The 26,637-nt window shown below is 47.9% G+C and overlaps 1 protein-coding gene across 14 annotated transcripts in view; it reads left to right on the top strand.

The window, feature by feature from the left end:
* Nucleotides 1-25,842, top strand: part of LOC116424925 (protein abrupt) — an 80,700-nt gene extending 54,858 nt beyond the window's left edge. For 7 of the 14 annotated variants that reach the window (XM_076373880.1, XM_076373886.1, XM_031971966.2 and 4 more), the window contains one exon: nt 13,509-15,375. In XM_076373880.1, coding sequence (XP_076229995.1) covers nt 13,509-14,506 — 998 coding nt within the window. In that variant the 3' untranslated portion in view covers nt 14,507-15,375. Of the gene's footprint in view, nt 1-8,155; nt 12,923-13,508; nt 15,376-24,658 lie in introns of those variants that run through there. The other 7 variants (XR_013000086.1, XM_076373899.1, XM_076373902.1 and 4 more) reach the window with 7 other exon arrangements.
* Nucleotides 25,843-26,637: the final 795 nt, after the last annotated feature.

The following is a 26,637-nucleotide window of genomic DNA, read 5'->3' as shown; positions in this document are numbered from 1 at the left end:
AAGTAGTGCAAGAACAATCAGTATTACGTATCAATTACGAAGATGAATTATTTCTGACAGTGAAAATTCGAATATTTCAAGCTTCATCCCCTAAATTTTGTCGCACAAATTCAGACCTCAACGCACTGCCTTCTCAATCCTCATTTACTTTTCTCTGTCTTCATCATTTTACGTCTTCGATAGCTGAAACAACCCTCCACTCGTAATATCCAAGCATCCCAAAAAATTCCAGCAAAGCGCCAATAACATTCCCGAAAATTTATCGAACAAGAACCCTATTATCCCCAGTGCAACGATGCCCAGTTAAACCGTCGCTCACCCGGAGAGCCACTCGCTATCGTTCGCGGGTTAATTGCCGCGGTGCAGGGATTTTCGTGCGGCCGGGCGCAACAAATGTGCCCGAAAGACGCGAAATTAAAGCGAATTTCCGCGTTATCGGCGGAAGTCGCGGGGCGCAAAAGCCATCGGACGGTCTCGGCGGACGAGGAAGAGAGACAGAGGGAGTACGAGTTGTGAGAAGGCGAGAGAAATAGAGAGAGAGAGAGAGAGAGAGAGAGAGAGAGAGAGAAAGAGACGGTTCGGAGGGCAGTGGTGGGAAGGGGTTGAGCTGAGAGACGGAAAGAGAAAGAGGGAGTGAGAGTGAGAGAAAGTGTGCGAGCGAGCGAGAGAAAGAGAGTGGAAGAAAGGAAGAGAGAGAAAGAGAGAGAGAGAGAGAGAGAGAGGCCGCGCTTCCCCCGAGGGTCCTGCGATCGATCCCTGTGCAATTTCCCGCACATGTCCGCATTGATCTGCCCTCACTTGCCCCCGGCACCCACCCTTGCCACACTCAACCGCCGCCACCGCCACCGCCGCCGACGTCGACCACCCCCTTGGCTTTTTCGTCGCTCCTCCTGATCGGCCAAAACACCACCCACCCTCCACGCTGCCATCCGCTGTCCAAAGTCGTACGAACCGCCATCCCCTGCTCCCTACGACTCTCTCTTTCCCCCTAATGTGCCTTAGATACCACGGGCTAACGCGCGCGTGTCACGCCCGCCTCGCGGCGGACACGGTTTTTCAATTTGAGGAATGGGATTCCTCTCGGCCAGCTGTAGCGGATTCCTTCTGTTCTGGGATTTCGGGGGTGACTTTGGTCACCGGGTGGTCATTTGGGAACGGGCGGTTTCTACCGAGAGAGAGTGGTGTTTGGGTGTTCACGGGGAAAGATTTGAGAATTTGCTGTTTATCTGAACGAGGCACTTCGTGCTGAGCTTGAGTTACTGTTCTAGTTTGCATATCGAATGGATACTTTAATATTATCGGTCTAAATGAACTTCCGAGGATTACACGAGAGATATATACGATATTTTCGATGAGGATCAAATGTAATACCCCAGTGTTGCAATGGATTAAAGCCTTATTATTCCATCACGCGATACCTCCCTGCATTATGCATAGCCAACGCGACAATTGACGACAATAGAGATAGCTGGTAGAGCGATTTCGCCGGTGGAACGGGGGGTTAATTAAAAAAGCGCGAGGACAAGCGTCAGCGCGAACTTCTCGCCCCTTGGGTATCGAAATTACGTGGATCCGTCTGACACAGGACGCGGCAGACGAGTGATAGAACAAAGTTATTTTCCAGCGTCTCTCTCTCTCTCTCTTTTTTTTCTCTCTGCTTCCCCCTGGAAAGCTCGTAAAAACTTGGCCGTGCGTCGGCGAGGGGGCGATGCGGTCGTGGATGTGCACGAGGGCCACGAGTTCGTAGGCAACAACGCGGGCTAGCTAAATTAAAGTTTCCCTCCGCGCCGTGGCAGCGGCGGTGCCGAACCTAACCCCCCATACATCACGCGGCCTGTCATAAACCTAAGCCGTTGGCGGGCGCGTTCGATGCAACCGATCGTTAAGGAAGTCGGTACCGGAAACCAGGTGTTCCTTCCGACGCGCCGGATACCCAGCTGGAAAGCTTGAGGCCTGCTGATAGATAAAGGCGCCAACGTTTATTGATCGCTTGAAAAATTGCCGGAGTTCCGAAGAAAATATAAAGTTGAGGTTGCCTGTGGGGGGGTTAGAAGGGTCGGACACACTTGGAGGCATGCTCGAGTGGTGCTCGAAGCGGGCACAGGCTGCCAATTGTGCTCTCGATACATATTGCCCGGGCTGCATATGCTGCTGTCTGCAGCGATGTTATCGAGGACACTAACGCGCTATAGTTAGAGCGAATTCAATTGGCCGTTCAAGGTCGCGTCTCCCACTATAGCACGCCGCCGCTATTTTTATGACGGCGGGGAGGGGGTGCCGTGCTCTGCTCTCTGGAGCTTGATGGGGGATTCCCCTCTCGGCCTGTCTTCATTTATTCATCTAATCTGAGTTGGTTAGGTGCTGCGTTATTTTGGGGGGTACCGCGGTACTATTGATATTGCCGTTGTTCACTGATTCGTATTAACATTCGTTTATGAATGTAGACTATTATTATATTATGGACTCCATGCGAGCGCATACTTGAATTTATAGAAGTGTAAACTGAAACGTCCAATTCCGAAGTTTGATTTCATAGAATTTTGTGTATAGTTCTATGATTTTACGTATACGCGAAATGTAAAACTCCAAAGAGAAACAGTAGCGTCGCCATGAGTCTATCTACTGTAGGTTGTAATCTACATCTCGTAGCGATCATTACTCCATCGGTTCGTAGGACCCAAAACCGGCCGAGTGGCGGGAACGGACCATGACGGATTAGGCGTGGGTCCCCAGTTTTTACAGAGCTCGCGTTGAACCGTGCTATCCTATCCCCATCTCTCATTTCGCCACACCTAACCCCCGATACCCGAAAGCGTCGAACAAAAGAGGACTTAGCCGAACGATCGATCAAAAACGCCGGAGCAGAACGATTCCTGTATCGCGTACACATCTCTCGTAGGAGGGGCGAGTCACGGGGTTGACCCTTCGGCTGATTAGTTCCCGGGGGAGGTCGGGTGATCCGATTGAAAGGATCCCGGGTTCGATCCGGCGACGTCAGAAAGCCCGAGAGCGGGTCGCGAGAGCTGCCGCTCGTCTCCCGTCTCTCCGGGACGCGCGGCTCCACTCGTGGAAAATCGGAATGGCGGGTCTGTATCTCGCGCCGGTTGTTTGCGAGACCGTTTCATCGCGCGAGAGGAGAGGCAGACGCCGAAGAACTTTCCCGGAAACCCCGAAGACATCGATCTTCGGGCTCCCTTCGGCCAATCAGCGCACACGCCGCTTCTCAAGAACCGGGTCCCTCGTTAATGCAGCGCAATTCGTCGGAGCGACGCCGCTAATGGACTGGCGCAATCATCCCGGCCTCCTCGCCGCCACCGAATCCGCTTCTCCTCTCGCAGACCCACTGTGTTCCTTCCTTCCTTCCTTCCTTCCTTCCCACGTTGTCCACGGTTCGCCCCATTTTCTGCTTTCATTTCATAACTCCGTCATTTCGTGTTTCCTCCCTCTTCTTCGCTCGTTTCGGCCTGTTTCTGCTCGTTTTCTTCTCTTTATTCCGCGTGCCCGGTATCGGCCACTCGTCTCCTCTCGCTGTCCCTCTCTCCGTCTCTCCGACGCTTTTCAATTTAACGAACCGCGTGCCTGGCTCTGTTTCAAAGCAGATGACCGTACACTCCTTTCGCCAGTGCTCTCTCTCTTTCTCTCTTGCCTCATGTTCGCGTTCCTTTGGACTCGTGTCTTTCTTCGGCACGGGTTAAGTCTCGAATTGGCCTAACTTCTTCCGAGTACTTGGCTCACGTGACTCGACTCGGTGTCTTTTGATGGTTATTTAATAGGATCGACCGTCGCGTTGGTCGTACGTGGCTGATGCAGTTCTTTGTTCCAGTCTCTGTTGGGAGAATGAAATCGGTAGGGCTTGCGAGGTGCGAGGGAATTTCCGGGTAACTTGGTTTCGAGTAAGACAGTAGTGGAGGATTTCAGAAGAATACAGATAATTAGGAGAACGTTGATCTGTCTTTTCTTTATCGCTTAGAGTATACGGAAGGAAATTATAGTCTTTTAAGATAGAAGGTTGAACCCTTGCTCGATCCGTTTCACGAAGATCTCACTGTAAAGCCGCGTCCGCATTACCTTGGCTGTCTCCGCGCGGCTTTGCTATGTGGCTTTGCTTTTCCGATGGGGACGTATGCCAAGCGGCTTGTACTAGCAGATTTTTAGGCCACGCTACCTTTCCCGTAGCTTTTCGAGTTACTTGGCTGTACTACAAATCGATGGTAACGTGTCTTAACCTATTTTTCACGAAATAGTTCGACAGAGAAAGACCAAGAAACTTTCTATAACTTTTATTTATTCGATACTGAAAAACACCTCATTAATCACGAAGAAATTAATAAGAGAATAACGTGTAACGGTAATCTGTTACAACAATGGAAAATGGATGAACACAGTACCTTCTCGCGCTTTAAAAGTTCAGTGACATCGATCGCTCTTTAAACTCCCGATCGAAGTGTTCCGATTCCATGAAATTTCCACCCCTATTGTACTGTTCCGAGGAATTGATTCTTTCGTTCGTCTCTCGAGGAGAATACTCGAGAATACACATTCCGGGGACACTTTTTCACCATTACACCCAATAGAACAGTCTCCTAAAGTCTGATGGCTCATTCCAGGTGCACACCCCTCACTTCGCCACCCTTTTCACGTCTATAACCTCAGCTGACTCTCGTGATCCTGCCACACGACCGCCATTCCTTTCCACCCCCAGTCTGTCCAGGATATTTTCTCTTCCGGTTGATCGTTCCTCCCCCTCGCCCTCTCTATCTATCTCGTTCACCACACCCCCTTCTTCCAACGTTCTATCATTCTCTTCCGAGCGATCGGCTCGGAGGTACGCTGTAATCAAGCGCGCGCGTACACTTGCCGCCCTAATCGATCGGACTCGCTGGTACAATTACTCACTCGACTGTCTTACGTGATTCCATCCGACGGGGAAAAACTTCGGAGAGGAATCGACGTCGACTTAATCGACTGGCAATATTCAGACGTGCTTTGCCCTTTGACGAAACGCTATTTTAGGGAACGAGCTCTCTGGCGGAATACTTTAATGCTTCCTGCCACTTGTTTTCTTCGAACGGAAGATGGAGTCCGCGAAGTAGGTTATTTTGCGATGCATAGTTTCGTAACCTTTCGGCATTCGAGTTTTTTATTCCCCTTCGGAATTTATTTCGAAACGATGGAGAAAATGAGCAAATAGGGCATCGAGGAATAAGAAAATTTGCTACCAATCGAGGTAGCGTTATTTGTTCAGTAACTAGGTAAAAACTTCGAATAAAGTTTGGAGAGATGTCTGACTAAACGCGAGGAAGCTTTGTAACTCTCCGCCGGGAGTTTCAATTTAGCTCGGAATGAAAAGAAAAAGAAAATGCAAGAACAACTGGGGTACATTCGTATCCCCGGACAGTATCACTTTATTACCCGGAAGGTGCTAGATTTCAAGCTTCTGGCTGACAGTGTACACACATACGACGCTCACGGCAAACGTGTTAATCAACTGTTAGCAACGCGTTAATTCGCCGCACATCGAATATAAATTTCGAACAGACTCCGCCATCCTTCCCCGACGAGATCGGTTCGTAATCCTCGATGAAATATCCTGCTCGTATAAAAAAATATATATTTTACACTGGCGCATACAGGTGTCGGTTCATCGGCAGATCCAGATTTACGCTCGCGCTCGATAACAGGGAAGGGAAAAAATTAGGGAAAGGACCTTAGTGCCGCGGGATCGCCGGGCCCGATCGAGTCGATACGTAAATCATCGGTGAATACGGTCCGAGGGCTTTCGCGCTCTGTGTACCGGTTGTGTAATTCTAATAAATTGGTCGTACGTGCGGCGCTGTAAATCAGCGCGCGGTCTCCGCCGCGTTTTCCTTCTTGCGCGAGCGATACATCACGCCGGCAAAAATTAATCCTTCGAGTCGCGAGGTCCAGTCCGCTCGTAAATTAAACGCGGCTCCGCGCGACGATACTGTGGGCGGTATCCGATCGTCATCGTCTGAATATACTCCTACGGTTTTTTAAGTAACTGTAACGTGCAATTTTCAGTGTGTAAACTCTCGCCCGCGAGGAATCTATTTCCTTTGAAAACATCGCGAGTACGTTGAAATCATCGACGCCCGATGGCTTAGTATTTCTGTAGTTTCGATAGGTTCGATGATATGGAATCTTTGTATTTTTAAGAAGATGCTTCAGCGATGAGACAATATATTTAGGGAAATTAAGAATTTGAGCGACACCGATTCCTGAGTCGTGAACAATCGTGTTCGAAATAATTGTCAGATTGATCGGTTAGTAGATGAATTAGATAGGTTACTGTATCTGTTACGATACTTGAATTTCATAGAAAAATCCGCAGTCTACCTATAAACGTCCCATCGACTACATCCTCACCCCGAAGTCTTGACGTGCAATTATTGCGCCCCCAATTACGAACTTCTTCGATTTCATCGAAAAATCCCGTGAGGCGTTGATGGAAGCGCGAGATCACGTACAAGGATCTCGAACGTCGGATACCTGTCACGGCGTGCCTGCACATCCTTCCCCTTTTTACGTAATGGGACGCGCACGAAAAGTGGGAGAGGCCTTTTGCTTAGAGATTCGTAGGAAAGATAGTCGTAACGAGGCGTAGAGGGTGGATCAATACGAGGGTTCTTACGTAGTTCGCTCGCTGTCTCTCTCTTTTCTCATTCTGCCCGTATCTCTCGTCCTTTCTCCCGACACGCCGCCCGTCCACCCCCGTCTTCCGCTTTCACTTATCTCTTTCTTACATCGGGAACTCCCTTCCCGTCTCGATATCTACCTTTGTTTTCTCTGTCTGTCTACTGTTTTCTGTCTCTTTATATTCTCGACTTGTTCGCTCTTTCTCTCTTCTCTTTTCTCTATTCTCTCTCTCTCTCTCTCTCTCTCTCTATTTCTCTCTTTCTCTCTCTCTCTCTCTGTCTCTCACACACTCACTGAGAGCTTGAAATGCACGAGGAGGGAGGTGGCGACGGTGCTCGTTGGGGGATCACACGATTTCTATTTCCTTTTTCTTTCAAATTCTTCGCGGACGTCTCCGCGGATCGTCTCGACACCGCTGCTCGTCGAAGTTTGCGGTGGTTTGGAGACTGCTCGCGCGACGAAACGCAAACTCGTAAGACTAGTGCGTCGATCTGGAAGGATGCACGTATTACGAATTTGTTGTTCGCCGCGCGATCAGCTCCACGATCGAAAGGCCAGAAGCAAACCGGGGAACCTCGCGTCCTCGAACCCCGACACACGGCTCGAAGATCGTCGGCGATCAGAGAGAAAAAGAGCAAAAGAATAAAAATCACGCTCGGTTGTTCAACCTTTATCCAGCGTCGCGATCGATTGCGCACGGATCGAGTCGCGCTATAATACGAGAGCCAACGCCGACGAGCACGACTACAACATCAACAACAAGAACAACAGAACACACCAAACATCCTACAACCGGGCATGCCCTGAGAGTACGAGAGTAGCCTGTGTGTGCGGGAAAAAGTGTGTTTGTAACCGGGTGTGCGCGGCTGCGTGTGTGTGTGTGTGTGTGTGACAGGACTGCTCGACGTGTACTACCAACGAGAGAGTGCAAGAGTATCCGCGTGTTTGCCAGCGTTTGGACGCGTGTGGATCTGCGTGTGCCTGTGTGTTTGCGTATGTTTGAACTGTGCGCGTGTACCCCGAGGTGAGCGAGAGGCGAGAGAAAGACGGATGGTCCGGGCGCGAGTGTAGCCCGGAAGGGTGGTGATCGAAAGTGGGAGCGAACGATAAACGATGTCGAACGAGAGAAAGAAAGAAAGAAAGAAAGAAAGAAAGAAAGCAGGAAAGAGAGCACGTGTGAGTGGTCGTTGCACCGTGAGTCGCGTTCGCCTGTGGGTGTATCGGTGAGTGGAGTGTGCGTATCGGAAGAAAGATTGCGATTGAATGTACACGTGTGTGTATATGTGCGTGAGTCCACGCGTGTATGTGTACGTGCGCACGTATAGTGGAAAGAAAGAGGCGAATGTAGAGTTTGCGAGCTAGAGGAAGACGAAAGAATGGTCTGTGCGCGGGAGAAAGTTGGAATGAGAGAGAAAGAGGGAGAGACAGAGAGAGAGAAAGAGAGAGAGAGAGAGATGAAAGACGACAGAATCAACTGACGGGCACGTCCTGGTTGTAGGATCGGTGATGCCGAAGAGGGAGGAATCCGCGATGGCGGCGGTGGCTGCGGCCGCCAGCGAAACTACGCAAGCCGTGGAGAATTTCGCGAGACTCTACACGGCACTGCGCCACGACGACGCTAGGCCTCTCTGTCGTTACTGCGGCAGAAGCTACTCGTCGCCGAGCAACCTCCGGCAACACGTGAAAAATGTCCACTCGAATTGGCCGCCGCCGGATACGTGGCCGCAGTGCAACGTGTGCGGGAAACGCTGCAAGACCAAGCATTACCTGATCAATCATCAGCTACAGGCGCACGGGATCCACCAGAGGCCTAGCCTGAACAATCCCAATCAGCAGCACCAGTCGCCCTCCTCTTCCTCCTCGTTGCCATGAGTACGGCCCTCCTCGTCTGCCGTTCCGTTCTCCGTCGACGACACCCCCGAAAAACGGGCCGCGACCAGATGAAGCCGGCCCGCGCCGCGCGACGCTCTTGGACACAGCTTGCCACCGGAACACCCGCTCGAGTCTAGCGCACGTTTACGAATTTCGGGAATACTCTTTCGTACAGGCGTGTGGTTCCGTGCGGGTTCGTTTAGATTTGCGTTGATCTTTCGGGGCTGGAACCTCTGGCAACGCTGCTTTTCTGAAAAGGACACAGGTCAGGTGTTTAAGGGTTTGAAATTTTCTAGTGTATAGCATACGAAGTTTCAGTTTGAATTCATTGTTGTTCGGTATCGAGAGGAACAGACAATAATAGACACCGCAGAACGTGGTTTTGTAATTGCCGGTTCATCGGTTTTGCTCGGTTACAGGTGTCACTTTGAATTATACAATAGTTCGAGTACCTATTCTTATCTTCCCCAGTCGGAAATCGTCGTCGTTGGGGATATTCCAGAGCGGCCGCGCGTATATCACGGAATTACCTAGTCCGGGAACTATTAAAAGAACTAGAAGAACTTTCCGCGGGACCAAAGCGAAATACCACCCTTCTAAAAACCGCCCGGCTATTCTCGTGCACGAAATTAGACGCCGAAAGTAGATTACGATCTGGGTTACGGCCCGATTCGTACACTCGCGAAGGTCGCCGAGCGGCTTCCGTCAGCTGGCTGTATCCACGAGGTCGATCTAAAGATTCTCCCCGATCCCCGTTACCCCGAATGGCAGACGACTACGCCTCGAATCGCTCCGAGGATCTTCGCGGACGAGCGAGCGGCCGACCGAACCAGACGAATAAATCTCCTGCGAACGGAAAACATGAGAATCGAGGATCGCGCTCGATTGTGTTCAACGCCGGACGCGATTACACGGGACGTAAACGCGCGTTAACGAAACTGCTCATGCCTCCGCCACCTTCGATCCAACCGCAGGTTCACTCGAATCAGGTGAGGAAGCCCGCGTTCCGATTCCGCTGGACGCGCAGGTAGCCCGGAATGCTTCCGTTAATAATCTGGCACGTGAGATTCAACCCCCCCCCCCCCCCCCCCCCCGGACACGAGTTCGAGTGCCTCCGTTCCCAGTATTCGATTTACGCGATGATTGCGCGGATTCCGTACAGTCTTGTCTGCCAATTGCGCGCGATATCGAGCATACGCCGTGGGAAACGGCGGGAGAGAAAGAGACACATACACATCGTGTGAAAGTGTACGAGAGAGAGAGAACTTGTGCGAGAGAATGACAGAGAGAGAGACAGAGAGAGAGAGAGAGCGAGAGAGTGAGAGAGATATAGAGCAATTAGCGATCCGCCAGATACCAGCAACCAGCAACCATTTGCGGGATGTAACCCTCCTCCCCCTGCGCCACCGACCCCTAGATATTCAGCATGAAACCCAGAAGGGAGCTCGGGGAGGTGAGGAAGGGGGAGGGGGAGGAGCGCGCGCGCGGCAGCTTGGTGTACTCTGTTTTTATTAGGGGGGTGGGCTCGGGGTTGGGTTTACGGTGGTGGTGGCTGGTGGTAACGTTGGTGTGGTGGTGGTTGCAGATCACGGGCTCGATGAGGCAGAGGGCGCGGCTTACCACCACCACCACAGCCATCACCAGCAACATCATCGGCATCGTCATCATCATCCACCATCCGTCCCTCCTCCTCACCACCACCATCATCAGGCGCTACAGAAAGACGAGCAAGACCAGCAGCAGTCGACTACTACTGGGAGCAGCAGCGGCGGCGGCGGCGGTGGAGGCGGCAGTGGCGGCGGTGGTGGCGGAAGCGCGACGAACACCACCAGCACCGGGGCCGGCAAGTACCAGAGGAGCCCGGCGGACTTCAGGCAACAGAAGATGATGCGCGACCATCATCAGCAGCACGGTTACAGGTGTCCGCTCTGTTGTAGGACGCTGCAGGACATCAGTACGATGAGGGCGCACCTGGAACACCACTACCCCCGCGACTCGCCGACCTGTCCCGTTGCCTCTTGCGCGAAAACGTTCTCCCATCCGAACAGCGTCAGGAACCACATGCGCCTGAAGCATCCCGTGCAGTGGGATCAGATTAAGACGCTCAGATGGACCTACGTCTGATAAAGAGGCAACGAGGATTGAAATTATTCTTGTTCTTCTTCTTCTACTTCTACTTCTTCTTCTTCTTCTTTTTCTTCTTCCTCTTTTTCTTGTTCTTTTTTTGTTTTGGTTTTTGTGACGTTCGTTTCGAGTATCTTCTCTATCCTTGGATACGTTCGATGGGAAACTTCGAACGGTCCAGTCAGATCCAGTTATGATTTCCAATCGTTTTCTTGTTCCCTCGTGTCCCGGCTTCCTGATATTCGGTAAATCATTCTTCCCTGACGGTGTGTTGTTCATCGATCGCACGTGACTCGATATCGTTTCTTGGACATGGTGGAGGGTGCGTTCCTTTTGTTTCTCTCCCGCGGAAAAGGTCTCGCGTGCCAGAGTCTATAAACCCGTGTATTCGAAAAGGTTACGCGAGCCAGTAAGTATACAAGAAGGGCGAGGTATTTTCGGATCGCGCCGAGCGTCGCCCTCGCCCAGCGCTTTTGTACCCGCGAAACGCGTCGCACAAGTGCACCCCCTCCTCACTCGGAACCTATGTTACGCCCCAGCCCCTACGGTCCCGAACTGAGAAGCGCACACTTTGTAAATATTCGGAAGATTATATTGATGAACAGAACAGAAGGAATATATTATATATATATATAAATATAAATATAAATATAAATATTATAGAGAGAGTATATATAAATATATATATTATGAAGAGATAATCTATATATATTATATATACAGAAGAAGAGAGAAACACAGAGAGATGAGAGTTGATTTTGTATAAAAGAGAAAAGAAAAAAACGTACGAAGCAGTATTTCCAAGTAGAGCCTGAGAAAAAAGAAATGGTAAACGAGAAAAAAAAAATTAAAAGGAAACAGATACACATTGACACATACACACACACGCACGCAGACATACACACATACTCACATGAAACCGCGTAGTCACACCATAGATCGTGTAATAAGAGTAATAAACGTCGATTGTAAGACTACGAGCGTCGGCGGCGACGTTAACGGTTAGGTTTAAATACGTATCTTACAAGAGAAAACAATGTTCCTCTAAAGCTGAGTAAGCCAGCCTTACGTTAAAGATCGTAGTATTAAGACCGTAGGATTGGGAGTCGAGAGAATTATAAATTATGTACGAGCGGGGCGTGTAGGCGAGAATATTCGCGGCGCTGCCTGACGATGATTAGGCGCACGCCGATGTTTCGATTGCCGAACGGTTTATGCCGCGTTGTGTAACGGTTGTCGAGAGTAACTTTCGCGATGCTTCCGTAATTGTTAATCGAGGAAACGCAATATTATACGTATATTTACACACATACAATTATATGACACGCGTAGAGAGAGAGAGAGAGAGAGCGAGAAAGAGAGAGAGAGAGAGAGAGACGCATTAATTGCTGACGCACAGAGGCGCTTCGGAGATTGCTCGAATGCTTGGAACCTATTGCAGACGTTTCAAGTGTTTTATTTAAGAAAGGACGATCTCGCGAAAGCGAGGAAATAGGAAAAATTGATAACATCCAGTTACTTCGATCTGTAAGTGTCTCGTTAAACGCTCAAAATTCCCTTGTTCGACTGAACTACCTTTCGAGGTCAAACTATTGGACGAAATGAATTTGTTTAATGTCTTGATTCAATATAGTTTCGAAAAGCTAGGTGTAAAGAAACAAGCAATGACGAAAATAGAAATGAAATTTCGAAATGAATAAAAAAGAGTGATCTTTGAAGCGTAGCTGTGATCGCGCGAGTGAATGTGGATCGATCGGTTGACTCGAGCAACGCCTAGCCTTATTTTTCTACAGTCTTGTGTTTCGTCAGTATTCCCTAGGTGAAGAATTCCCCCAGGCAGGTTAAGTTTTCGACACACGTGTACGATAGTTACTAGAGATACGCTGCGAATGAATACGAGAAAAAAAATATATATATACGAAATACAAATATATATATATATACGCGTGCGCGAGTTGTTGGTCGCGCGAGTGGTTCAGACATGAACGTACCACGCTAGTCCCCGTTAACGATCTGTCGTAACGAATCGAATTTCCGATAGATCGTTCAAAGAACGAAACAACTTCTATTCTCCGGCAAGCCAGTTCCACCGGTCACAGAACGCGAGATCGCTTTCACGATTGACAGCTCGTGCCACGGACAATGTATAGAGCATCATACGCACTATTTTAGCAGACACTAGCGTTACGTAAGACTATACATACGACACACGAAATAAAAGTATATAATATTTAAGTAATGCTTTGTACAATAAAAGGTATTCAGAGAAGTTCACGTGGCTCGTCAGTCTTCGTCCCATCGAATCACCTATTGTTTCTCCACCCCCGCAGTTAGACACGTCCCCTTTACTTTTCATTATCTCTACCAATTTATTTTAATCAGCCCCTCCATTTAATATAACGCTTTTCGTTTCGATCCCATGGAATTCGAAGATTAATTACGGAGCAGAGTGAAATTTAAGATAAATACGCCTTGGTTTAACCTTTCATTCCTGACGGTGTTACAAAGTACCATTCCCATTAAAATGCCGTCAGGAATAAAAACACGCTCAGGTTTTCTGTTTAATTGAATTAACTGAAAGTTTCGTCCAGTAAAAGGAAAATTCCGTCATTCCGGGGACAAAGAGTTAAATGCATTCAAAACCGAAGATGTTCAGACGTCCGAAATATTTCAACGAGAAAAGATCCTTCCAAGTAACTCGGTCAGAAACAATGTCCGCGATGCGTACAGCACGATATTAAGAAAGCACATTCATTGGTTCCTCCAGTTAAATTTTATTTTACAACTCAAAGAACATTCCACCCGAGTCCAGGAACACGATCCCTCATCGTTCTTTCGTTTATCTTCTTTTTCAGTCGCCCGGCGCGGTCTGGACATGACGCGGGTCCGCGCGACGGATCCCCGGCCCTGCCCGAAGTGCGGCAAGATCTACCGATCGGCGCACACGCTGCGCACCCACCTGGAGGACAAGCACACGATCTGCCCGGGGTACCGTTGCGTGTTGTGCGGCACGGTAGCTAAGTCAAGAAACTCCCTGCACTCCCACATGTCCCGCCAGCACCGCGGCATAAGCACCAAGGACCTGCCGGTGCTGCCGATGCCGAGTCCCTTCGATCCCGAGCTGGCGTCGCGTCTGCTGGCCAAGGCGGGTGTCAAGGTGAGTCCAGCGGAGCTGCGGGCTAGGGCCAGTCCGACAGGACCCAGAAGAGGGGACATGCGACTGGAGATCCCCCGAGGAGGAGCGCCGTCGGAGGCGGGCAGCAGCATCTGCGGCGGCGACGACCCCGAGGACCTGACCCTGCCGCTGAGCCTGAGGTACGGCTCGCCAACCCCGAACAACAACACTGTGATCACCAAAGTCGGCGGCAGCAACAACAGCAGCAACACCAAGAACTCCACGGCCACCGCGATAGCAGCTAAATCTCTAGACACCATGCACGGCAGCCGCGAGCCTAACACAGCTCCCCTCCACCCGCCCAGTCATCTTCATCCGAGCCATCACAACACCAGCGCGACGGGATCAGCGATCCTGGACACCTACTTGCAGTTCATCGCGGAGAACTCGGGGCTGGCGACGATGGGACTGAGCCCCGAGCAAGCCGCGGCGGTGGCAGCTGCCCACGCAGCTAAGATGGCTCACATGAGCGCGATGGACAAGCTCGGCGGCCGTGGGATGGAGGACTACCCGATGATCGGCAGAGACGAGGGAAGAGGATTGGGCGTTGTGCACGAGGACCGGCACGACGCGTTGCAGGACAGGCACGTCGGGCTCATGGACGAGGGAGAGTCCTCCGGCGGCGAGGAGGACGACTTCAGCGAGAACGAGGAGCCGGAGATTGTGAAGGCCGAATAGGCGCGAGACCGCGACCTGTTTGTGACACGTGACCCGATTAGGAAGTGCTTGGAGGCGCGTGCCGGTGGCCCGATCGGGGCCCGCCGCCGCGGTCCTCGTTCACAGTTTAAATCCATCCACTACCTCAGTAGAGACTCCTGTTTGTTTTTTTGTTCTTTTGTTGCAAGAGAGATACGGTCCTTTTTTCCAAAGAAGAAGGAAGACGAAGTAGCTCGGAAACCGGTCGCCCGGTGGTGTCCCGGCGATGTATCGGTCCAGGAGAACGAATCCCTCCTTTTGTTGTACGCTCGGAACGGACCGGGGAATGTTCGTTTGCCTACCGTGTGTACGCACTCTTGACCCCCGTGTTTTATTATTTTTTTCTTTCTTTCTTTTTTTTTTTTTTAAATAAATTCCATCTGTCTACCTCAGTGAACACGATAAAACGATAAGTGATAGGACAGAACCAAGACGAATCTCATGGACGACGAGAGGAGAAGAGGAGAGAAGAGAATGAAGAAGATGAAGAAGATGAAGAAGAAGAAGAAGACGACGACGACGAAGACGAAGAGAGCAAAAGGGATACGGCGACACGTTGATGGACGTCGTTCTCATGGTACTTTGCGGAGTTTCTCTGTAGCGAACCTGACGGACGAGAACAGACGAGAAAGAATGGGAAGCCAGGTGACGCCAGGGCAACTGTTTGATTCTTTTTATTTTCTAAAGGTTTAATGAACGGTGCCCGTCGCGAGCACGCGACGACCGAGAAGATATTATTATTATTATTATATTATAATTATTATTATTAATATTATTATTATAATATTTTTATTATTATTATTATATATGAATGTTGAGGAAGAAAATATATTGTCTAGATTTATAGAGAAGTTAGTGTACCACGCGACGTATCTACGTACAGGTATAAAGAGGAATTACATACACAACACGCATTAACGAGTAGAGAGGATACGTGTAGCGTTAGGGTTAGCGACCCCTAAATTAATTTCCTTTTTCTAGCAGGCGCGGGTATTTCACGCGTGACATTACTTATACACACGTGACACGTACACACATACATGTTACACCATTGCATTCTCGCAGGATATACAATATGATTATGTAGACGAGAATACGGGAGAGTTATATTGGCACGCGTGTGGGATCGCGTGTGCGAAACGGCGGTCTCGACGATTAAGGGTTGCGCTAGGTGCACGATTATTAATCGCCCTCTTTATTACGGTTGTTAATTGTCTCGTTTTATCGTAGGAATAGGGAAAAGAAGGATGTTTGCCGGAACATGAGTAACAATGGTGTCCAGCGACGGGGAAAAACGTGTTTCGAGACGAACCAGTGAAATTCGTTATTTTCACATAGTAACAGTTAAATATTCTGCTAAACAGCGTATAGAGATATCGAACTGTATACCGCGTGTCCGTTTCTATGACCTATATAGTGGAATTTGCTGAGAGTATTTACGAGCGATCGAATTTCGAAGCGAAGCTCAGTGATACTCCGTTACCACGCATTGAAATCTTCGGAGCGTCGAACATATCGATGACTCTTTACGATCATATTTTGCGATATGCAATGTCCGTTTTCTTCGATAAAAATTACCAGAATATTTGGTATTGGCACGGAGAATACTGTCTCTGAATTTGAACAAATATAGTTTGAATTATTGCTTGAAAGTCTAGAGAATTTTGCTACTTTCACCATGAAATTTCCGATAAAATCAAGCTTATCGTATCCACGATGGATACATTAATTAGATCGATTGGACTTCTCGAAGTATTTCTTCCCCTTCGCTCGGACACCGTGCTTCGATCGGCCCAGAGGTCAGAATAGGCGAAATGTCGCGCGGGCTGCGAGTGCCTCAGGAGTCAAACGATCCTAAGCGACGGCTGACGGTCCCTTATCGTTCCTCTCGCTATCTCACGCTCCTCCTTTTGTTCTTCTGGTTCGAAATTCTCGATTGATCGGGCTAGATTTATCTCCAGGGCTTGCCATGACGTTCTAGTACTTAAGTTTTTGTCGATATCGACCCCCGAGACCCCTCAGACCACGGAATCATAATCTTAGACGATTAGTTGCTCGTGTATTCTTACATTCAGACGATTCGTATTGAAGATCGGCGAAATGAATTCAAACAAACGAAGAAGTTAATGAATCGAGGAACGAACGGAGGCAAGGATCGATCGAACGGCCAGCTTTTCCTCGTTTCTTTCGTTCCCCGCGGAAGAATCGGTCCTGCAGCATTCATTGAACTTGTTGCGAGCTGATCTGGATCAACGATCTTCCCATTCACGTTATTTATAAATCTACCGTTATGTTCTTCGCATTTTTCTCTTTTATTTGCCCCCTCTATTAAAATCGAGAGAAGCGTGGTCGGTCTTGCCAAATGTCGTCTAATTCACGCGTCGCGCGTGACGTTCTCGTGGATCGCGGCCGCGCGATTTCGCGACCCTGCCCCGAGAGGATCGAATCTTCGAAATGGTTCCTACTAATGATACACACACGAGCTACTTTGATTTCTCGCGGAATACCTTCGTAGCCTATACACGTATACAAGATATATATTATATATATATATATATACACGCATTACGGAGAGTACATATTATGAATAATTATAAACACGTTAGTTCGCCTAGTGACGAGGAAAAAGGAAACAAGTTTCTTAGCAATACCGTAGTGGCGTGACGCGGTTCAAACGAAGGGATTCGTCCGTTTCATGTTTCGTTTTTCTTCCTTTGCCTATGTTTTTTTTTTTAATCTCGTTCTTTAGCGTGCGTGGAAGGAGTGTGTGCCTGCGACATCGAGCGAATGAGAGAAATCGAGGAAATTGATAATCGCGGTTCACATTGGCCGCGAGTTTCGAGTTTTTAGACTATCGCCTAGATAAGTAGGTTCTACAGAATACTCGGAGTATACTAACCCCCCATCCCCCACCCCAAGTAGGCTGTAAGAGGATTTTATCGATGAACGCAGGGAGATTCGGTGACTTTTTAGCCATCTATAAGACGCGATGTCATCGGGTACGATGAACCCGCATCGCGCGCACGCGACGATACGTCCGAATAAGTGGGAAAGGAAAAAAAGAGAAAAGAATAAAAAACAAAGAACGGGAGGACAAGTTAGAATCCGAGGAATCAAAAAAAAAGATAAAGAGAAAAGGGAGGATCGGTCGACCGTGGATCGCGACGCGAGACGAGCCGCGACGATTTTTTAGCGACGTCCGGACTCACCCCTTCCGTTTACGGGGCATTCTTCCGAGAAGATTAACGTTTAGGAACAAGTAGATCTTAGCACCGACGTAGCGTCAGTTAATCCCAAGACAATAAATAGCAGGAAAGAGGGTTCAGGTGTCCACATTCGTTATCAGGAACGATTCAGGGGGTGAGTTCTCGGGTTTTTTAAACTTTATATTGTACATACATATACGAAGGTATCGAGGTATACGATCGGAAACACTTGTATACGAAACGCGCGAGGAATAGCGGAGGAAGAGGGGAGAGAATCATTTATATTCGCGATTCCTCGCAGTCTTTTATTGCTCGTCGATCGGCGAGGGAGAGTTTATAATCGCGCGCGACTCGCGGCGTGTCCACGGGCAGGTTCGGTTCCGGTTCGCGGCCGGATGTCCACCGAGACGCTTCGTAGATAGAGATTTATGGCGGCGGAGGACGCGGGAATGATCGATCGAGACGCGAGTCCAGGTCTAATCGGTACAAAGGAACCACTTCTTGCCTTGAAGCTCTCTATATGTTTACGGATCAGGCGCGCGGAACGTTAAGAGTTCAAAGGAAACAAATAGAAGAACGCCCCCACGGAGAAAGGATATTAGGGACATTCGGTGGAAACAGTGGAAACAAGAATCATATACGCAACAGAGTACAAATTTGGTCCGCGGTGTTGTTCGCCGAGGAGGAGGATCTGCAAAGTGGAAAGGAACAAAAGAAAAAAAAAGAGAAAAATAAAGAAATGAGTAAAACGAATACGAAGGAGGGAAGCTTAGGGGAGACCGACGGTTCTCCACGTGTCCGTTGACGAGGGAGGTAATCGAATCGTTTTTATTCTCGTGCCATTTCGTGTGATTAAGTCGACGATTTTCTTTTGTTTCCCCCTTCTCCGCGTTTCGTTTCGTTCTTCTTTTGATTCGGATCGATGGAAAGTTGAGTGCACAGGAACTGTCTCCGCCCCCCCTCGGCCCCTAATTAAAAGAATCACCCACTCAGCCCGGATTTTAGCCTCTTTTCATGACGATCGTCAACGATCCATCACGCGATCCGCGTCGATCGAATCGCTCGTTGAACGTTGACGGGGAACAGTGATCTCGTCGATAGACTTTCTTCATCTTCTTCTTCATTTTCTTCTTTTATCTCATTCCCCCCTTCACCTTTTTTTTTGTTTCGTTTATTATTATATTTTTTTTTGTGTCTTCTCGTAAACTGTACGAGTAGGAGCGACGATTTGTCGCGCGATACGAACGTTATACGTTACACAAACGCCCACACACTGGACAATTATACATTTCGTGTACAGAGTTGTATACAAGACTCGTCGAAGATTGGAGACACGTGTTACACACACAGACACACAGGTTAAGAGAGCATATAGTGTGACGGGGGTTGGCGGGGTTGCTCTGGAGAAAAACCACAAGCTACTCGTCCCTTGATCCCCCTGCCCCCGTAACTCCTGTAACCGCAGATCATAGTTTTCTACGACAGTATTTATATATAGCTAGATATATATATATATGTATACAGACAGAAGCATATATATGTATATACCGATTGTACATATATACATGTAAAGTATTTTTACACGACGCCCCGTCAGTGACTCCGCCAACCCCCGCAGGGTCTACCCCGGGTTAAAGTAATAGTCCGTTGAACATAGTTCGCAATAGTCACTTGGAATAAATACCACCAACTACAGTATTGCAATAGTTGTTAGAGAGACAATCGTGCGCGTGATGCGCTACCACTAGCGGCGATCTAGCCGCGTCATTCCTCGATCGACAGAGCTTCGGTTGATCCTCGAAATTTTCGAGAGAATCCTCAAAGTACTTAACATCCAAGATCAATAACACTCATTTTCTACATTTCCTACATTTTAGTTCTCAATTTCTCATTCGCTTTGCAATACCATCGTTCAAGCTTCAAACGCATTAATTACACTTTCGAAGCTTTCGAAAATTACATTCATCTACCTGGAAGATCGTGGTCCAGTCGAATCGAAAGTGTCGAGTCCTCCGACGAAGACTAAACTGCAGAAGGATCGGGACAGAGAAATTCTGTCGTCGCGTTGAGAGGAGGACGGTGAAATCTCGAGGATCAAAAGTTCAGTAATCGAAGGCGACGAAAAAAGGCAGGGGTGCGGGAATCGCGACGGAATATAATGGCACGGATAACGCATGGCAGAGCGCGACGCGAGGAACGCGGCGTTCAGTGTCGACAATAATAAACGGGCGTGCCCCCTTGGCTCGTAAAGGCCGAACCGCGTTCGCTCGCTCGCTCGCCCGCTCGCTCGCTTGCTCGCCTCGCCGGTTTACGGTGATTATAAAAGCGGATTAACGACGCCGTAAACGCGGTAAGCCTTTTACGAATTGTCTGCGAGCCCCGGCGCGGGGACGTTCGCTCCTCTCGCCGTGTCCTTGGGGAGAATGCAAATCAGCACACCCCGGCCGGAGGGGTGAATAGTCCTGACTTCACTAAACTCGCCGAAATAAAAGGAAAGAGGCCGACCAAGCCGATTCCGCCGAGGTGAAGGAAGAAACTGAACGCTGTCGTAACGCGGATAAGAAAAAAGAACGAACGAGGCACGAAAGAAACGACCGCCTCTCGGTGCGACTCTTTCTCGCCTGGGACAAGATGGAACGACCTGTAGACAATAGCGATCCCGATCGCTCTGCCGATGCGTTATCCTTGGAACACGCGGGACGTTCGAAGCCTTAAAACACTTTTGTCGTACGTTTACGGCGGAACTCCATTTGGGTTATTTAAATACGATCGCGTATATATTCTCCGATGTTTATTGATACATGAAAATGCTAATGTCTCATCCTTCGGCACTAGTCGAGTGTGATCTTAAATAGGCGAGACGTGTGGTCGTTTTATTTCCCGGTGGAATTTATAGAAACATTTTAATCGCTTTTTTTAGGAATCTTAACAAGCTTCTGAATTATTTTACCTTGTGAAATTGATTTTAATCTTGACGCGATTTCTCGAAGGAGATATCGTTCTAACTTCGACTAGTTTAACCTTGCCTCGAACTTTTACTTTTTGGTCGTTTATTTGGAGAAAAGAGATATCGTAATATTCCTGTTCGCGTGATCCACCGGTTATATTGGAGGCTCGCACGGTGTCGGTGATTTTTATTGTTAAACGGCACACACGGGCCGAACGGCGAGAACCGCTCTGCCCACTTAACGGAATTATCACTTGGCAGTTGTTCCGCTAATCGAAGCCCGACCGGAAGTTTCGTTAATTGAACGTGCAAGGGAATTTCGGCTGGTTTGAATGGAGTTCTCGCCGCGAACACACGGGGAATGGACGCGGGCTGATCGCCGCGCAGGGGTAGCGTGCTGCCATCTCAGGTCGCCAGCGACCGGCACGATTTAATAACGCATTATGTAAATGTAATAAACAAACTCAGGAAATCTGAAGCAGCCAGGCCGTGATACTATACTTATAGAAACTACTACCGCTACTATTTACTACGACAGGTGTGATTCTTGCGTTAACCGGACGCTCGACGTCTGATTCTGTTTTGTTTCGTTTGTTTGTTTGTTTCTTGTTTGTTACGAGATTTTACACTGCAATGTGGCGAGGCGTGTGCACACCGTGGCCCGCGCGCGTTTAGCGCGACGTTCGCTCCAAATGTCCGAGGAAATTCATCAACCTTTTGCCCTTTCACTATAGAAGCATCGATACTTAACAATGAAATGCCATGATTTCGAGAAGTCTCAGTCTAGGAACATCGATGCATTGAGAGTTTCAATAAGAGAGCTGCCGAGATAAATGTTGTTCGATATTGAGATAGCGCTAGAGTCCGTGAGCGGAATAAATTGGCCGTTCAAGGCCACAGTCCCCACCGACCCGGCTAGTACACACTTGAGCGCCTGTTGGCGATGATTACAGAACTCGATCACGTAGTCGGACGTTTGGAGTAAACTTACCGCGACTCGCCGCGGCCGAAGATGCAAAACGGGAAAAAAGAAAAAGAGAAATGATTGTGAAAATCACCACAGCTACCTCCATGTTATTAAATATCAGTCTTCTTCTCGCGCTATACTCACGCTCATATTACCTAAAGCATATGTTGTTTTACGATGTTCGGCCGCACGTCGGCGTAAAACCACGTCATCTGTAGCGGATATATATTATATATAATTATGTATACACAATATTTACACATAGTCAGAGCGCGAGGTAATATAGCTTCCACGGATTATAGGTTTAAGAGTCTGCCTCCTTGCGCGGAACGGCCGAGCTGGCGCGGAACACAATAAAAAAAAAAAGCAAAAAACGTGTAGAAAGATGAAGAAGAGAAAAGATGGACGACCGAACGATGGAAAATAATCGGTGAGCCCTAGAGGTCGAGCTACGCTCCTTTTTCTTCGATATTCGAGACTCGAAAAATTCAGAGATGCACGGAGTAACGCGTTTAGAACTTACTGGCAACCGAATTATAGTGACCTAGAAGAAATTTGGCAGTACGATGCTGCACCTGCACTTCTCGGATTCACTGTCCCCCTCCACCGCTTTGTTTCGAATCAGTGTCACTTGAAGAGAAGGGGGAACGCTCGATTTCAAGGCACAAGGGACAAAATACAATGGAGCTACCTCACTTAAACGATAGATCGTGCGAGAGCCGGATTATTTACATAGAGACGTGCGTACGTGTTGCATATATTTCTTTTTTTCCTTTTAGTTTTCATTGACAAAGTGGACAAACCGAATTCACTGCCAAGAGACCGCGCCCGGCTCGGCTGTTCCGCGAGCGACAGTGCTGAATTCCAAAATCACAATGCAATACGTTGTACTTACAGTCGTTTTTACGCGTTGACTCGTCGATATATACCGGTTAGTGATTTTACTGCTGCATCGAGAGTGAGAGAAAGAGAAACGATGAGCGAGTGACGTAAAGAGAAATGATTAAATACGAGAATGTGCGTGAGTGTTCAGTGTGAACGAGATTTTAACGTGTGTGTCTGTGTGCGCGAAAGAGGATCGAGTTCGAATGGCCTCCTATAATATGCATATATTATATATATAAATATTATTATTATTATTAATATTATTATTATTATTATTATTATTAGAAAGTGAGAAAAAAGAGAAAAAATATAAAATATACCTATCTACGTGATATTTTACAGAGAACATAATCAGGGACGCGTCGTAACCTTAGGCATATATATGTATATGCATATATATATAATTACATTATATATATATAAATATATATATATCACACACACATATATATATATATATATATAGAGTCTTTCTAGTGATAGAAAACCATAACATCTAACTTATTTTGTAACTCATGTCGGATCAGAGGAACACAGTCGCGCAGCGAAACTGATGAGCGTGCAATCTCTCGACGTACGGCGCGGTCGTTTAGAAAAGAAGAAAGTCGAATCGGCGCTGAAATCGATTCGTGCCGTTTGAATTTGCCGCGCCGGAGGAAACCGGTCGACGAATCGCGCGGGGAATTTCACACGAGAGTCGGACCTTCCGTATGGGGGTCGGAATGAACTTCCGAGGGGATCGAGGATTGTTGTTTAATCGCGAATATGAAATCTGGATATTTCAAATTAATTTAAACCGACGAGGGATGTCTCGTCTCGATTGTTACCGATCTTCGACGGTTTCCCGACGATCTCAGGGACGATCACCTTCGGGTCGCCGTTCGATCCTGGCTTCCTCCGATCGACGGAACTGCTCGTTTCGCGTGGCAGCCTCGGTCCGCCCAGCGAAACACGCCGCTCGTCAGCGAGACGCGATTATCGATTCGCTTGGTATATCGTTATCGGCGCAATTCTCCCGTTACCCGTGTCGCTAACCGGCGACGTGGTTCGCGTTCATCGATCGCGGCGGACCAGCGACCGAACGAAAACGCGAGACCTGGCTGACACCGCGCGACGCTAAAGAGGCGAGGGAAACGGGAAACAGGAGGAATTAACGAATAGCGATCTCAGAATCTTCGAACAGTGACCGAAAGAAAGAAACCATCGCCATCGAGACACCGCCACCTCGTTCTTTACTTTTACGGTTAAAACGCTATCATTAAGGTGCTTCGAAATATTGTTACGTTACGTTTTTCTCTCTTTTTCTTTCTCTTTCTTTCTCTCTCTTTCTCTCTCTCTTCCTCTCTCTCTCTCTCTCTCTCTCTCTTTCTCACTCTGTCTTCTTTTTTTATTACCGTCGTTTAAGGATTAATGTTATTATATTATCATTATCATTTTTTTGTCATTAATAACTTAGAGCTTCGTTAGATCGAACGTCGGAAGGATGTACGTCTGTCTCCTGGCAGGGAATCGAGACGAACGTTTGTTTTCATTCGAATTTCTTTGATCGTATCTCTTTGTTTTGTAAATCGCGCGAGTTTTGTATAAAATTGTATTCCGTGATCGACGAGGGGAACTTCCGCGTTCGAGTTTCTTTTATTCTCTTTTTTTTTTATTTCTTTCGACGCTCGCTTCTCTTTCGTTCTTTTAACGGCTTTCCCGTCTTGTCGAACGCTTCTCGCCAACGAGACAGAGGCAGACTTCGTGTCTTGCTGTACGTGAACGAGCCAGTATGTTAGACATATCCCCTCCTTTCTCCTTTTACCCTGTTTTATCCCCCCCCCTTTTTTTATCGCCCCCCATCTTTTTATTTGTAAATATCATATAGTCTATTTATCTACTATTATCCCGTCCTCGACCACAGATCCTTTTGTCCTCCATGGTTCTTCCATCTCGCAATTCTCGATCTATAGATCTCCATCCTTTCCTTTCTCCCCTCGCACGTACTACGTTACTACTTATGTTCTTAACGTTTTTTTTTTTGCCATTCTTAGCATGTAAGCCATCCAACTTGCCAATACGATTACAATAAATATGTTTAGAAAGAAGAGACCGTGTGATTCGTTTCGTTTTACGCCCATTTGTTTCAGTTCCTTCTGTTCGTTCGGACGTAAGTATCGTTATTGTAATTCTTTGCGAATGAAGATGGCAGCTTGTCGCTTAACAGAATTTTTGGAACGATGTAATTTGTTTTTATTTTTTTTTCTCGAGATGCATGATGATTGTTTCGAAGTCACGGGCCAAATTTCCCGCTTCTTTCGTCGAACCGCGGGATGTTCGAACGAATCTCCGAGCGGCCGCCGTACGTCGAATCGTCGATACGAAACCGCAGGAAACTAATCAGGGATCCACCGAACTCGAATTGGGGTTTCGGTCAAAGTACAAAATTACCCGTAACTAGATTTATAGAATTAAAGTGCAGCCGACGATCCAACAGTTTTTTTCGGAGTACACCGGTTCGATTCGAACGTAAAAAGAGGGAAATAGCTGCGACTTCCTTGAGAATTCCTACAACGGAAACGCGGTCGCAACGGATGTCGGTCGAAAGAAAAACGAGAACTCGAACGAAACAGAATGTTCGAGCAATCATCGGTGATCGATGATCCGACTGCCGATTTCTGCATTCGACGGGATGAAATTCGAATATTCCCTCAACGAAACTATAATTAAAGAGAGGATCCTTCGGAAGGAGAATAAAATCGATCGTTAATAAAATTTCCGAAGGCCCGATTTCCCATAAACATCGACAATTTACGATCGTCGAACCGCGGTTTTTTACGCGGACTCGCGTTTTTCAAGTTTCGTAGGAAGAACGAAGCGCATAATCGGGACGCGGAGTTTAGCGCGGCAATCAATGTTTCCCCCGATCGAACGGGAATATTAAAATTTTTATGCTCGGACGTTACTTAGCAGAATTTGCTACAAATGCAGAAAAATCCGCAGTCGATCGAGCGGCTTGGGCCAAGTTCAATAAAGCGGTCCGGGGGATACCGATGAATTGAATACCTAGGATTCGTCTCATCGGCTCGGATTATGGTACTTGGTCCAATCGCGGGCGATGATCACCGTGGCGAACGTGACCAATGGCGGTCTATTGGCGTTTATTATTTAGCGATGCCCGGTCGTGTCCACGAATAATGAATCGGACAGGAAATTGCCTCCGGATCGGTTTGAGAGCGTGAAACCGAGGCAACCGCGGTGTGTATTCCAGCGAACGGCCGAGCAGAGAGTGGGGGTGGGTAGGGGAATGAAAAAACGAGGCGAACGAAAGGAAAAGAGGAGGGGCGGGGGGGGGGGGGGGGGGGAGAGGAGAATGAAATAAAAGGAAGAAAAGCGTGTTCGGGAAGGGTGGCGGTGGCGCGTGTATGCGAGGATCGGCTCTAGGCGGATTCCTTGCGTAACGTAAATGTTAATCGCGTCCGATATGTGTGTCCAGTTGATCGCGAGATTAACCATGACGACCGTGGAGGATAGGCAAACGATCGTAAAACCGAGGAGGATCGCCGCACGACGATGTAAATTATACCCCTGTGTTCTTTACTGCCGTTACTCCGTTATCGGCGTCGTTACACAAAATACGCAGAATGTATTGGCTGACTATTGGGATTATTGTGGCATAGAAATTCCATCGTAACCGGCGCGCCGTCTTTTCATCGGACGGAGCTTGAAATAATTTTCGATTGAAAAAGGAATACGCGGTTTCCTGTTCAGTATAATATCGGAGCCATTTTCTCCTATATACCCGGCTTCTTAAATGTATTTTTCATTTGAAATATGATTATTATGGTACAGGAATTCCATCATAATTACACGAATAGCCCTTTTTTCTTTCTTTTCTTTTTTAATCGGACGCAGAGCTTGAAATAATTTCGAATCGAAAAAGTAATACGTAATTTCCTGTGAGGTACATTATTGAAGGCATTTTATTCTATACACTTAGTTTTCTAACTGCACGGTTTTCCTTTATTTTTCGTTTAATTCCCGATTATCGCGGAACCTGGAATTCCATTATGATCATTCGAAACGTTTTCGTTTTATTGGACGGAGCTTGAAATCATTTTGAAACGAC

The sequence above is a fragment of the Nomia melanderi genome, chromosome 1 (genome assembly GCF_051020985.1).
Source record: "Nomia melanderi isolate GNS246 chromosome 1, iyNomMela1, whole genome shotgun sequence".
NCBI classification, from domain to species: Eukaryota; Metazoa; Arthropoda; class Insecta; order Hymenoptera; family Halictidae; genus Nomia; species Nomia melanderi.
Note: the sequence above shows the minus strand (reverse complement) of the source record. Positions and strands in the feature narration are given on the sequence as shown.